At 41.7% G+C, this 14431-nt stretch overlaps 1 protein-coding gene across 4 annotated transcripts in view; it reads right to left on the bottom strand.

Moving 5' to 3' along the window:
• Positions 1 to 14431, bottom strand: part of LOC111838618 (collagen alpha-1(XVIII) chain) — a 60519-nt gene that overhangs the window by 20359 nt on the left and 25729 nt on the right. Inside the window, exon 1 of one of the 4 annotated variants that reach the window (XM_023801802.2) lies at positions 5072 to 5826. The exons of 1 other annotated variant lie outside the window; for it this stretch is intronic. In XM_023801802.2, the coding sequence (XP_023657570.2) occupies positions 5072 to 5696 (625 nt within the window). In that variant the 5' untranslated portion in view covers positions 5697 to 5826. Of the gene's footprint in view, positions 1 to 4495; positions 4922 to 5071; positions 5827 to 14431 lie in introns of those variants that run through there. 2 more of the 4 variants (XM_023801803.2, XM_072700428.1) reach the window with 2 other exon arrangements.

Genomic DNA, 14431 nt, shown 5'->3' with positions numbered 1-14431 from the left:
CATTGTCTAATTAGTTCACAAGCCCTTTTAAATAAAAAGTTTGGAAGTAAAAAATAGCAGTGGAAAATTTACAAGCGGAAACTGTCTCTCAAAACAGCACTGGGACAGAGTTGTCCATGGGAAAGCAAGAATTAGAAGAATTGTCATAGCAAACTAAATTCGCCATAGTTACAATTACTCTCCAAGCAAAACATCAGAGTAGGACCCAGGATAATTCCCATTAGTATATTCCTGTACTGTGACAAACTGTTTACTCAAGTGGCTTTTACTGCTAGGGCAAGTTAGCTGACTCTAATTGCATTATAAAGTCACAAAGTATGTACAAAGTTCTGTCCATAAAAGTATATTATATATATATATATATATATATATATATATATGACACACACACACATGCATGTGTAATACAATGGCTAGTTACATGACAGACAGACAGACAGACAGACAGACAGATAGACAGATAGACAGATAGATAGATTCTAAATCCATAGGCATTACTATGGAGTTGGTCCCCCCTTTGCAGCTATAACAGCTGCCACTCCTCTGGGAAGGCTTTCCACGAGATTTTGGACTGTGGGAATTTTTGCCCATTCATCCACAAGAGCATTGATGAGGTCAGGCACTGATGTTGGACGTGGAGGCCTGGCTCGCAATTTACATTCTAGTTCATCCCAAAGGCGTTCAGTGGGGTTGAGGTCAGGGATCTGTGTGGGCACAGTCATGCTGGAACAGAAAAGGGCCTTCCCCAAACTGCTCGCACAAAGTTGGAAGCATAGAACTGTCCAAAATGTCTTGGTAAAAAGACATGAAAAACAACCCCATACCATTATCCCTCCTTCACCAAACTTTACAGTTGGTACAATGCAGTCAGGCAGGTAACGTTCTCCTGGCATCCACCAAACTCAGACTCATCCATCAGACTGCCAGACAGAGAAGCGTGATTCATCACGCCACAGAACACATTTCCACTGCTCAAGAGTTCAGTGGCATGCTTGACGCCACTACATCTAATGCTTGGCATTGCGCTTGGGTTTGTCCATATAGTGCAAACAGACAGACAGACATATAGACAGATAGTCAATCCCAGCCTGTTAACCATATGCTATTGCTCATACCTATTACTTGATTGCTTACACAATGTAACTGATGCGGTGGATTTTTGGCAGAGGTGCATTGTTTTTTGCAGATTTTTCCCATAATTAGAACCCTGTTTAAATTTGCCTGCAGAGGCCAACCAGGCACAATGATCCAAGCATAAAGGCATCCAGTGCTTAAATACCCATGTATCACTATTCAACACAAAAAAGGACTGATCTGTGACTGACATGGAACAGATGGCAAAACCAAAATTGATCTCACTCTTAGAACAGCCATCACGAGGAGTCAGGTTTCATTCTAACAGTCCACCTAACTTATAGATACAGTATGAACGTGTCTAGGACAGTATCTAGGACCAATGCGTGACCAATGCGCCACTATAGCCCAATCATCATGTTCATTTACAGCTGGGGGATGTAGCTGGGAATTCTGGGCCCCCTGACAAAACGTCACCTTGGGCCCCCGGGTGGGGAGGGTGTCCACCCGCAGTAGAAATTGCCAAGCTCTGGAGGGGTGGGGAGGGGGGTCCACTGTGGTAGAAAGTGCCAAAGGAAGGTCCTCTGGTAGAATTTACCGAGTGGATATACAATGTTTCCTGAGTGTATATATCATTATTTTCCATATTCAGCGGCTCCAATAAAGTCCTGGCCCCTCTGGGTCTGCCTGGGTAACCAAGCCCCTCCAAGGCCCCTGTACTGTATATACTGTAGCTCACATATAAAAACTCACCAACTTCTGTTGACGCTTTGATCTACTACCTGTTACTTTACTGCTAAATGCACACTATTTATGCATATTTCTAACTATTGTTTAATGTTTAGTCTCTTAATACTTGTGTTCCCATTTCACAGGGCTGGAGGTAGGCACCCGAGAATTTCACTGCACATTGCTAAGTATAACTGCGCATGTTACAAATAAAACTTCAACTGACTGATTGATTGATTGATTAACTGATTGATAATTTTCACCCTCAAAATGCAATCCCACTAATAGCAACGCAGCCTTGTGAGATCCATGATTAACAGCTGATCTTCTGAAACAGGAGCCAGTCATCCAATGAGACATATATCACAACACGCCTCTGATAACCAAAGATGCTCGGCCATATTGCTTAGTGCCAGTGAGAAACGGCCTTGTTCTCACGGAAATCTGACAAAAGGGCCTCTCACCCAGCGGTCTTTCCTCAAGGCATGACTGCCGTGCTCTGACAGCCACTCGTCCCACCCGCCGCAGTCACGGAAAACCACCAAGATCGTGCATGGCTCCCATTGTTCATGGCGGCCTGCTTGCCAGGGCTGAATTCCAGCAGAAAATTAACAGAGGCAACAATGGACTCCTCCATGAGGTTCATGGACGACACAGATGCACCAGAGATAAGGGCGCTTTCAGAATGAGAGAAATGGCTCTTGCCCACACACAGAGAAGCTCTTGGGGGATCCTGACACACACAATATGTTTCATTGCTAATCCTTGGAGGAGCAGGCGGAAGAAAACAGTAAAATTTGCAGTAAAATGTACTGTGAACGGCACGATTTGCTTCATATAGGCTGCTTGATTTGCATGAAGAACAACAGGATATTGCTTGGTGGGATAACCACAAAAAGTTGAAATATGTCCAGATGTGGTTTTAGAGACAGTTACGCCCTTCAGATGTTCAGCTATGGCTGACTGTTCAACAGCTTGTTCTATAAAGAACATGACCACAGGCGTGAAGGTGACTGTGAGGATCCACAAAGGTGCTTCTGCTCTCATCTGCAAATCATCAGCCCCACTGTGCTATCTGAGATTTCGAGTCCACTACACAGTGTCAGTACTAAAGCCCGCCGGAGCGATAGAAGGTCTTAAAAATAGACTATCTGGATTTAATCCATGCAGATGAGGCACTCTAGCAGTCAGAAGCTAGATACAATGACCAGTTTATGAACAACAATAGCCGGAAGCTTTACATAAAATAGACATTTTTAAAATGAAGTGTTCACCAAAAACCAACATGTGCAGGAACAGGCAGATTTACGTAAGTTTATAATAAGTCTTATTTTCTGTTGAACACGAAACTCCACAAATCATTAAAAAAGGCTCTATTTTACCATGTGACGCTATCCATGAAGCCCCAATCTGTGATCTTACATCTCATATTTATCAACATCTACCACATATACTCACACTGAGAGAGCCACTCAGTGTCTCTGGCATGGCGAGGATAACACTTATCACTCTGAACCCCAGGAGGAAAGAGACAGATCAACCGAAATATAATTAATATAATTACATAAAAATCTCTTACTGCTGTCAGACAGACCCTCATAAAAAGTGCATTTTCGACTGTGGAACATACATTCTAAAGGAACTTCTGTGCCCTGAAGGTAAACACTTAAAATAAGATGCATTATAAAATAAAAGAACCAATTGTGGAAACCAAAAAAATATTTTTAAATAAACACTGCACACTTTGTACAGAACTTTTTATAGGATTCTACTTATCTAGGATGTTTGGGGAGGGGGGGGGGGGGTGTGCTGAAGCCTCCCAGGCAGAATACAGCACAAGGCATGAGACTGCAGTTCATTGCAGGGCACACTGGACACGCATAGTGGACATGTACACTGGACACGCATGCTGGACAAGCACACTGGACACGCACACACTACTGTTTTTTTTCTTTTGCAAACAACTGCATGAATGTCCCAGTTTTGCTGGATCAATGCATTACTCCATAAATCTATCCCATATTTTACAAGATTTCCAAATTATATACAATCTCCTCATGCCACACTCTACTCTGCTAACAAATAAATTTTACAGCTAGCCTTATAATCCTCCTGAGAGATATAGCCAATGAAAACATATAAGTAAAATATAGCATTCACAGAAATATATGGTGTTTAAAATCAGAAACTATGTATACTATAAATTGCAATATCAAAAGCTTGTACTGGTGAAACTGCTGTGTTCTTGTACTTGGTGTAAGACTGTCTACTAACGCCCAAAAGCTAAATCACAGTCGGTTTGTGATATGATGACACAAACACTTCAGAAGATGCATGACATGCTTTAGACACAGTGAAGAAGAAATGGCCATTAATAGCACATGCAGAGAGTAAGATACTGGGATCCAACCAGTAAAACAGTGCTAAACATGCTTGCTCCAAATTCATGCCTCTGTTTGGAGCCACTGGTGTAAGCATGGTGAGAGGTTCTGAATTCTGGCTGTGGAATTCCCAGTCCACACAGCTACAGAAGCTTGATTTACGTTCAAGCCATTGCAAATCAGACCGACTTGACGATGGAGTTTAGTAGCAAAATGTGCCCTTATTAAATATGATGGATGGACACAGAGACAGACAGGTGGTGCGGGTTCAAAATGTATAGCGAAAGGCATACATCTTAACCTGCATTTACCTTTCCAGCTACTAACTGAAAGGCACTGATTGCCATCGTTCTCCTCGTCGGGAAGAGAGTGGCAGGCCACGGGGAAGTGGCCTTCATCAAGGAACCTCCAGCAGCTGTCCAGCAGGACCTCGCAGAAGCTGCGACAGGGCAGAACAGGACGCAGGCCCTCTGCCCCACACCTGGGCACCAGCAGCAGACAGAAAAACCACTCCAAGCTACAGTGGCAGCGTGACTTCAGGAGCAATTCCCAATCAAAATAAAACTCACGGACCTCCGTCATGCTGCTATGATTGAAGAAATTGGGCACCATGAAGCTCTGAACGCCCACTGAAGTGCAAAACTGCAAGTCCCAATCAACGGGCAAACAACGAGGGGACTCCAGAATGGAAGAATTGCTATACAGATATTGCTTACTATTATTAGCATTTAGCACATTACCTATTGAGGCATTCTCATAGGGCTGTCCCACCACTGCTACATTAGTATCATTATCACTATAAATATAGTTAAAACTACTTTCGCTACTATTTCTACTATAGGACGACCCATCTGAGAATATGAGATGCTGGCTTTCGAGATGATTACCCATTCGATTAGTGCCTTTTGCCTCAGATGAATTGCTTTGATTGTCCATAGTAATCAGGGAGAGATTCTTCTTTGTCATTCCCGAATGTCCCATCTCCGTCTCTGCATCTACACTGTCATTAAGGCTAATAAGCTCCATGATTCTTTTATAGATAACAGTGTCCCCATGCCTGTCCCTTACAGATGATCCAGATCCTGACCCACCTTCCTCCCCTACTGACGTTCCATGATCTGCACTCTGCAGAGCTGATGTGATATTACCCATCTCATCTCCCTTAACGATCCCTGGCTCGACAACGGAAGCAGTCAAGTTGGTGTTTGTCAGGTTTCCAGGTCCTGTTGGAGAAGCAGGTGCTGTAGTGTTCGGCTCAGACGATTCCTCATCTGGGTTTTGGTCCCACGTCTGCACGGACTTGCGAATGCCGCTGGCCACATTTATGATCTCTTCTCCCACTCCAGCAATACTCTGCTCGTGTTTGATTCCAGTGGAGTTATCAAATCCTTGCTGGTTTTCAGATGGGGCCTCTGTTGTGGACACACTCCAGGACCAGAGCCATGCATCTATGCATCCCACACTGATTGCAAGCAAGACATAAAGACACAACCGGAGGCTGATCTTAGACATGATGCTCGCCAATAGCTTATTTATGGCCTAAGAGCAAATGCAGACATGCCTTCTCTCCCAGCACACGCTCTCTTCTCAGGTTCGATGCACACACACAACATGCAGCCTTCCAGCCAGACAGGAAAAGTTTAAAAAAAAAGGGTGCCCCACTCAAACAGATGGGGGTGGAGGGCATTCTGCAGCTTGATTCTAACTGGTTCCTCCACAGTTTTCTCCTCCCTCTCCCAGGATCAGCCCCTCCCCGACATGCACGAGAGATCTGAAAAGTGCCTCCTAGGATCACCGTGTTCATAAATAAATCCTGCTCAACTTCAAACATAACCCTTCACCATTTTCACTGTTATGTTACTTGAGTTTAATAACTCTACAAGTTGTACAATATATTTGTACAGTTGCTTTATTTTATTACTTCGGACTACAATTAATGAAGACCAGTAGAAAAAATATGAGAAAGGTGTGAATGTAGGAGGTGCATGTGTACTGACTACGTTGAATGATTTTGGCTTTGGAGCAATTTGTGTAAATGTAAGACAAATGTCAATCAGTCACAATAACAGGATAGCAATTCTTACATGGACAACACATGATTTTACATTATACTTAGAGAGCATATTCCACACTTTAATGACTTTAACAGTAGTGGTTTTAGTTGGCAGCCTGCCTCTCCCTGTTTGGTTTCTTTGGACTGTAAACATAATATAAATAAATGTAGTTCACTTTCTTGCTCACTTGGGTACAGCTTGATAGGACTATGAGGGATAACTCTGAAAATTCCACAATGCCGCAAACTCAGCAGGCTATGATGACGCAATGCTTTCGCTAATAAAATCAGGCTACCGATTAAATCCACCATGTCCGCAGAAAGGATGCATGTGCATTCACCCTTTGGTGGGAGCCAAATTCGCTAACATGCGCTACAAGGGGGAATGCCTGGTTTATTCCAGCTAGGACACCCATCTAAACAGCATGGCAACTCCACTCCCTGGAATGCCATTACTGCTGCATTTAACGCTCACGCTGAGTCTGCTCTTAAAACCTGACAATGCATCTGGCAGGGGTGGCACTTGTGATTAGCATCACTGCCATTATCGTAATACACGATCTGCTTGCCCTCATTGAAAGCTAACTGACCGACTGACATGCACAAAAGAAGCGCCAAACATCATTTGGATTCCTTAACTATAAATGTGTACAAGTTTGTTGACAGTATTTTTAAATTATATCTTTTATGTCTGTAAAGAGATGACCTTCACTCTACTGGTAAAGTATGTGGCTGATAGTATGGCATATATAAGCAACCTCAAAAGGGGTTTTTAACAAAGTGAAGTACAAAAGTAGGACACTTTTGAGAGCAGATGCATACAACCTGTTCCTTAGCACATGTGGCTTATAGCAAAGAAGTCAGATGATTTACGAGAATAAGGAAACAATGCTAATGAGCTTTGACTAGTGAAGAACACATTTCTAAATAATCTTCGTTATTGTTAGAGAAGATCCAGGGGGTCCTACCAATTTTCTGACCCTTTTAGAATTGTTTCCTCATGGTCTTAGAAGAAAGGAACACTTAGCATATTTGTCGTAATTCAAGCTAAGTGATACCGACTGCGTCATGTTGGTTTCCAAGGTCTTCAAGGTATTTATGGATGCAGTTAAATGCTTTCGTGTTTGCCAACATGTAAACGTTTTAATCCGTTTTGCCCATCTGTGTACCATGGCATATACGTATGAGTGAATTGGTTTATATATGTTTATAGCTATAACGCATAGTAATAAAAAAAATTATTTTGAAAAAAGATACAAGTCTTGCCTAAAGATAGTCGTCCTATCAACCTGTTTCAAACAGCGATTCCTGATTAAAGACGACATGCTTAATTATAATCTAGTGGATGACCACTTGACAAAGGAAGCCTAGGTTAGTGACTTTCTTTTCCCTGACTGGCAAAATACTGCAATTGTACTAGAGCACCACACACTCAAAAGAGTTACTGTCAGTGGTCATGTATACTCCTGTCCATTAGCATCTTAAATGTTACAAAATCAATATTGTTACTGGTTCCATGATTTTTATTAGTTATTTCTTATTGATTCATTGTTTCATTAGTTTTTATTACTTGCAGTATTAGTTCATGTTATGTTATGTATGAGCTGTGCCTAAAATAAATTACTGATACTTTGCAATAGACAATGAAGTTTGCTTGAATTGTGAATCTTTATTCCAATTGAGCACCAATTATTGGGTTAAAAAGTATACGATTTTTTTTTTTAACTCGTTTAACCCCGTGCATTCACTGTGTCCAGTATGTTTAACTCTCTCCTGGTTTAACTGGCACTGGCGAGGTTTTCGTCTGGCTCCACAGTCATACAAATGACTTGTATTCTCCACATTTACATTGTTCTTACTCTTGGTCTCCTTTCACTGGAACTCAGCCATCTAAACATCCACAAGCCATAAATCAAATCACATTTTCTGTGGGCCCATGGGCAGGATTTGCCGTTAGCAGTCAGGAACATCCTGCTCTTGGGCTGAATGTCCTTAGGACCATCTCAAAGGTCCTGTAAAAAGACAGATACGAGTCCAGTGCCGGCCCTAAATTAATCAGGAATTACAACTAGCAAAGCCTCTGTGAATTCAAAGGAAGGTGGACAAAGGATTTGAGGATGCAAATTGAATGACCCTATCAAATCAAAAGTTCCTGCCCTATTTCGGCTCCATATTTTGGTACGTAGTTGTGATATTACTGGAAAGAAACCAGATGTGAACAGGCTACCAATCTTTATGTTGGCCGGCAGACTCCAAAGCTGTCCTGAATCGCAGGAAGCCAATTTATTCAGTCTACAGAGAAAGAGGCGCGCTCTCTCTCTCTCTCTCTCTCTCTCTCTCTCTCTCTCTCTCTCTCTCTCTCTCTCTCTCTCTCTCTCTCTCTCTCTCTCTCTCTCTCTCTCTCTCACACACTCACACTCACACTCACACTCACACTCACACTCACACTCACACTCACACTCACACTCACACACACACACACACACACACTCACTTTATAGAAATCCTGCGGCAGGACCAGAAGACAAAATGGTCGCGTACTGGGTTCACCAGGTATATACATTCCATCCTTTTCCACCATCTGTTAAATGTCCGCCACAATTGGCATACATAATGAATAAAAAGTAACATGTTTTTGTCTCTGTAAAGTTAATTTGCTGATACTTGTGCATGTAAGTCTGTATGGTAGCCAGGTTAGTACGCAGATGGAAAAAATAGAGTACAAAGGGTGTAAAACCTATAGCCATTTAGGAGAGAAAGTCCCCCGATATAATAATTCTGCATATAATCTCCAATAACCATTTATAAAATTTGCCTTTGCAGCCACACTGTATATTAAGATGTTTGAAGGCTTATTGTACTGACATGTCACACTGAATTCAAACTAACAATAAAACAGATTAAAAACAGATGTGTACGGTTCTCCCAGCAAGTGATCCCTGCTGATCTAAACTACAGAATGATTACGTTTTTTTTTTTTATGATTTCTGCTACATGTATCTAAAACAAAAAGGGTTCATTTCCTAAGCAATGCATCTTAAATTATAGTGCTACATCCTGTACACATAACAATTTAACGCCTCATTCGGAGTCGCCTTTTCTCCACATACTATTTAGCACACAAGTAAAAAAAAAACATTAGTAGTGCACCGATGTGTAAATTTTGACCAGTACTCATACTGATATATTCTTGTCTAATATCGCCAATTCTGATACTCAGAGGTGTCACTGAGGCACCGAATGAACCCAAACCAGCCCCAATGATTAGCTCAGCTGTTTTAACAACCATGCTCCCAGTTTGAGAAGCGATATATTGTGCATTTCTAAAAATAACATTCATATACAAAACCTCATATAACAAACATTCATATAGATGCAGTTTAATTTTATAATTTAGCAGATTCAAATGATTACATTTCTCAAAATCTGCCTTTTTTAATTCTGCCACTATTCGTAATAGAAAGAAGTGAATGAACTCATTTTTCTTTTACTTAACATGTATTCGTTAATGCATCTCATTTCAGTATAATGGTAATGAAGAGTTATTCTTTGCAGCTTAAGTGGTTTTAAGCCCTCTGGAGGAGGCTTTGCCCGCCCCCAAGATTTTTTTTTTTCTAAAACCATGTAACGATCTGTCCTGTTTTTTCATATAGGTCTACATTTCAAACAAACTTTATTGTCTCATATTTCTTCATGGGGCTGAGCCCCCTAAGGGCCAAATCCTAGAAATGCCCATGCATTTCAGTTAGGGGGCCAAGTTTATAAACTTTCCAGGTGTGATCCAGATATCAGTCTCAAATTCCAAATTTTCATACTTGAGACAGCAAAGAAGCTCTTCAGGATAACTGTCCTCTGCCAGCTCCAGGTTCCAAACACTGCCCAGCTTGAGTGGGTCTTTGGAGAAAAAAAAATCATGGTGTGGGTGTGTGTGTGTGTGTGTGTGTATATACAGTTATTATGATAAAGCCTGGGTTTATTTACACTTTACAGTTAAAGTGGTACAGTGTAGCGTCAGGATATTCCATTAGTGCAATAATTAATATTGAAAGCAAATACTTGGAATGATATATGGTCACATACAGAGGTAAAACAGTTCAGGTCCACAAAGTAAAAATCCAGACCAAGACAGTCGTTTTACCAACCAGTTCTGTATGAAGAAAGATAGTTATAGAGTACTTAACTATTTGGTTGAAACAAAATCTTGGTCTAGATTTTTACTTTCTGGACCTGAAATTTCCACCTCTGGTTTAAGTGCAATAGGTTCTGTGGATTCGAGCAGAAGCATGGGAGCAGAGCAGTAGGATTGCCACACGGCTGGAAGCTCCGTTCCTCACATGAGGTCTATGTTCCAGCAGCTTGTTACAGAAAATGTAATATGCCACCAAAGTATGATCCCCAGCTCCAAGCAGCTGCTTGAGGGTATTTCCGCTCTCCCCACTTGCTTCTGTCTGAATTACCATCTCTTTCTCACCAATTCCCTGTAGGCATCTCTGCAGACTGATGAGCCATGTAACAGCTGGGACAGGAGGCCAGCTGCAGCCCTTCCGTGCCGTAGAAGTGGGAGTCTCTCCTTCACAGACACACCAGTGCCCATCTTACACTCCAGCACTCAAAACAATGAAAAAGGCCAAAGCGACTTTGAACTAAGGATGCACTCGGAAGCCAGCAGACAGCTGTTGGGAACAGTTAGACCTTTTTTGATGAAGCATAATTTCTGAGGTTCAAAATAAGTTTTAGAAAAAAAGCCAGAGTTACCGTTAAACTCTGTGTAAAAATTACAATACAGGACGAAGAACTGCAGGTTCTGGATTTTTCTGCCTAAACATCAGGACAACAGCCAGACCGTCATTGTACACCAAACGGCCATGGGGGGGGATGTGTCCTTTCCAATATATACTATAATTACGGCCTTGACTATAACCATATAATCATAAAATGTTTGTAATTAGTGTATATTAAAGCTGTTTAGGTATACTTACATGCTATTTATGAATGTTCAATTAATGCATCACGATGGTTCACTGAATAGTCAACGAATACATTATAATGGCATTATGAAAGTGCAGTAAATGCGAAGTGTCATCAGTTAAACTTCCAAGTCTGTGCCCATCAAATAGTATTTTTATTACATATAAAATTCAATTGAATGCCATAATCCATTTTAATTGTCATACTGTACTTGGATTTTGACCACAAATCAATGTTTGTGTATAAAACATAGGTTGGAATGTTCATTCCAGTCTAATGATGCATAAAATATATAACTGCTGGACCACAAAATTTTCCCTATCCATAACACATCTGTGGAACGCTGCACCTATTTATGTGTTACCACAGCATACGGAGGTTGTACAACACTGACAATATCTCATATTTTGTCCTTGCAGCTGTTCCATATATTTGGTTATATTTAATTGATATAAACACATGGTGCTGGCATGGTTTCTCAAGTAAGCTATTAAACAAAATGTGGAACTCACTGGTGAAACAACAGAAGATAAACCGAAAAGTAAGCACATCCTTCATTCTCCTGGGATGCAAGTGCTCAAGCGTCCAGTGTTGTCACAGATGGTACAGGGTCCACAACCTCTGGCCGACACAAAACATGGCCGACGTTGAAAAGAAAACAAGCCTGTGAACCATAAGTTGGACACAGAGAGCACCACACACACACATTTGGGGAGACAAGTGTTCACAGCACCACAGGACTTGACTGTTGCTCAACCAGAAGAAACACTGGAGAAAATGCACAGCTGCTCCAGCTGACCTGGCACGTAACCACATTAGAAACCGGCCACCACATAGAAAAGGTCCTGCACAAATTAGAAAGGCTTGTTCTTCACCCAGAGGTCAGGTTCCAGGCATGGTATTCCGCAGCTGGACAGGCATAGAAGCGCTTATTCCGACTTGCCTATAGCAACCCAGCTGATGACAACAAGGTATGCCAGCATATCACTGACATGAGACCTTTCAGCTTTCCTGCAGTGTTCTGTTCTTCAAAAGGCCTCACATTCAATGTGGAGACAGCACCGTGGCTTTGAGATGTTAACTGCTCCACATGGGTGGGTGACGGGTGGCTTTGATGGTTGGGGGCTACTATGACCCCACTATTCCCACAGTCTCCTTATAAGAGGGAGGCCAAAAGCACAATGATCGATCAGCCTGGGACACAGGCCGTCTAAGGGGTGGTCCAGGTGATGCATGTCTGAGATAGCTATGATGGCATCCCATAATCTTGCTCTGATTGTAGGCCGCTGACAGATTTAGCCCTCTTTCCTGTAGTGTTGAAAAACTCAGTGTGCCAGGTTTGGGGGATTTAAGTACAGACCTACCTCACTTTTTTTCTAAATAGATGACTTAAGAACCACTCAAAAAAAGGATGCATTGGCCAACGTCTAAAACCCTCTTGCATTCCTGAGATAAACCCAACAATGTGAAGCAAAGGGAGGATCGAAAAGCCGGGATTCTTAATTTTTGGAGTAGCACATGATCCAAATTCAAAATGATAAAAAAAAAACTTGCTTCCTATCATCTGGAGCTGGACACAGATTGTCAGATGGTGAGGTAAGGGGGCAAGAGATTTAAGGCCTCAGCGGTATAAACCCCAAACAGCTGCCCCTTGGGCCAGTGCCACTGCTCTCACAACTGCTGGAGGATGATTGTGGGCGAGCAAAAAGAGAGATATTCAGTTTAAACCAGGCCGTTAAATAAATCATTAGACGGAATCAACATGAACAGACATCACTGAGTAGTACCCTTTATAGTATGAAGCAGAAGAAGCCTGGAACATATTCATAACCCTTGCAGGCACTCTCAGAAACACGCAGCAACTTTATTCATCCTCTAGGGGGCAGTCTTTGTTACGGGCACTACAGATTTTCTTTTCATCCTCATTAAGAAATGCTTGTCTGAACTGGTGTCTGCTCCCCTTTCCCCCACGGAGCCTCTGAGTGGGACTGAGTCCTAAAAGTAAGAAAAACACGTTTTGCATTCCTGACCGGTGCACGCCGCGGGAAAGCGGCACATCTACAGCATGGACCCTATACCTGTCTTTCAGACATCAAATCAGCACTCTCTTCTAAGATAACACCCTGTAGACAAATCACCCCAAAGCCACGGGCCCTGTGGGCTCTGGGTGTCCTGTACAGGCAGGCAGAAGCAGTAACAAGCCACAGCAGTGAAAATCCAACAGTATTAAATCTTCATACTTAGTTTTTTTTTCTCCATTAACATACCGAAGTTACATACATTATAAGCCCAAAGCATTTAAACATCTTTTAGGATTTCTTTTAATGGTCATTCCAGATGTAATTGTATCTTAACATCTGAAATACACCACAATATTTGCGTTTGAGACACACGACAAAGTCCACTTTACTGTATGTACTCGCAGTTATATCAGTTTCATCACTGCTATTTAAGGACTATAGAATGTACATATGAATTGCAACTTTAAATACATTGAAATTATAATTTTTTATTGTTATATGAACAAAAGTAAAATGGTATGGGCCAGAGACTCCCTCTTCAGGTCCAAGAGGTAAAAACACCCTCGTGCTTCAGCCATGTTTTGGAAACATGTACTCAGTACGGGGTCATGGTGAGAATAGAGCTTATGTCAGGAAGCGGAGGAGTTTGTCACTGGGCACACACATGCACTCACACACATTAAGGGTGATTTAAGACACCAAAGTCCTGCAGACTTTCTTCTTATTGCGGATGCAGCCACAGAGCCTGCGGTCACTCATTTCAAATTCTGCCATAGTACCAAGAATGAATGAGAATCTAATGGCTGTAAAAGTGGGTAGGAGAGTCTCTTGTTTTATCTGTGAAAAGCCCAATCAAGGAATGTTGTTCAGAATGGAATGTTGAAACTTTAATCTGAGCAACACTACTTCACTCTGCATAGATGTCTAATTCATACCAGAATAGACATTTTTCCTGGCTATGAGGAGCAGTGAAAATGAAAGACATTCTGGAGTGCAGATTATATGTAGTTTCATTTAGATAATACAGTGACACACGATAATGGTTGTGCTTTCCAAAAGTCTACTATGTTCCAGTTACTGGAAGAAGAGAGATGTCAGCAGACATTGCTGTTAGTTGAGTGAAAGCTGAGTGCCTGATAAAAAGCCTTTTACTCATGATTCACTGACACACAATGAAGATAACTAGTGAATAACTACACCATTAG

Source organism: Paramormyrops kingsleyae, chromosome 16, assembly GCF_048594095.1.
Source record: "Paramormyrops kingsleyae isolate MSU_618 chromosome 16, PKINGS_0.4, whole genome shotgun sequence".
NCBI lineage: Eukaryota > Metazoa > Chordata > Actinopteri > Osteoglossiformes > Mormyridae > Paramormyrops > Paramormyrops kingsleyae.
This window is presented reverse-complemented; position numbering and strand designations above follow the sequence as displayed.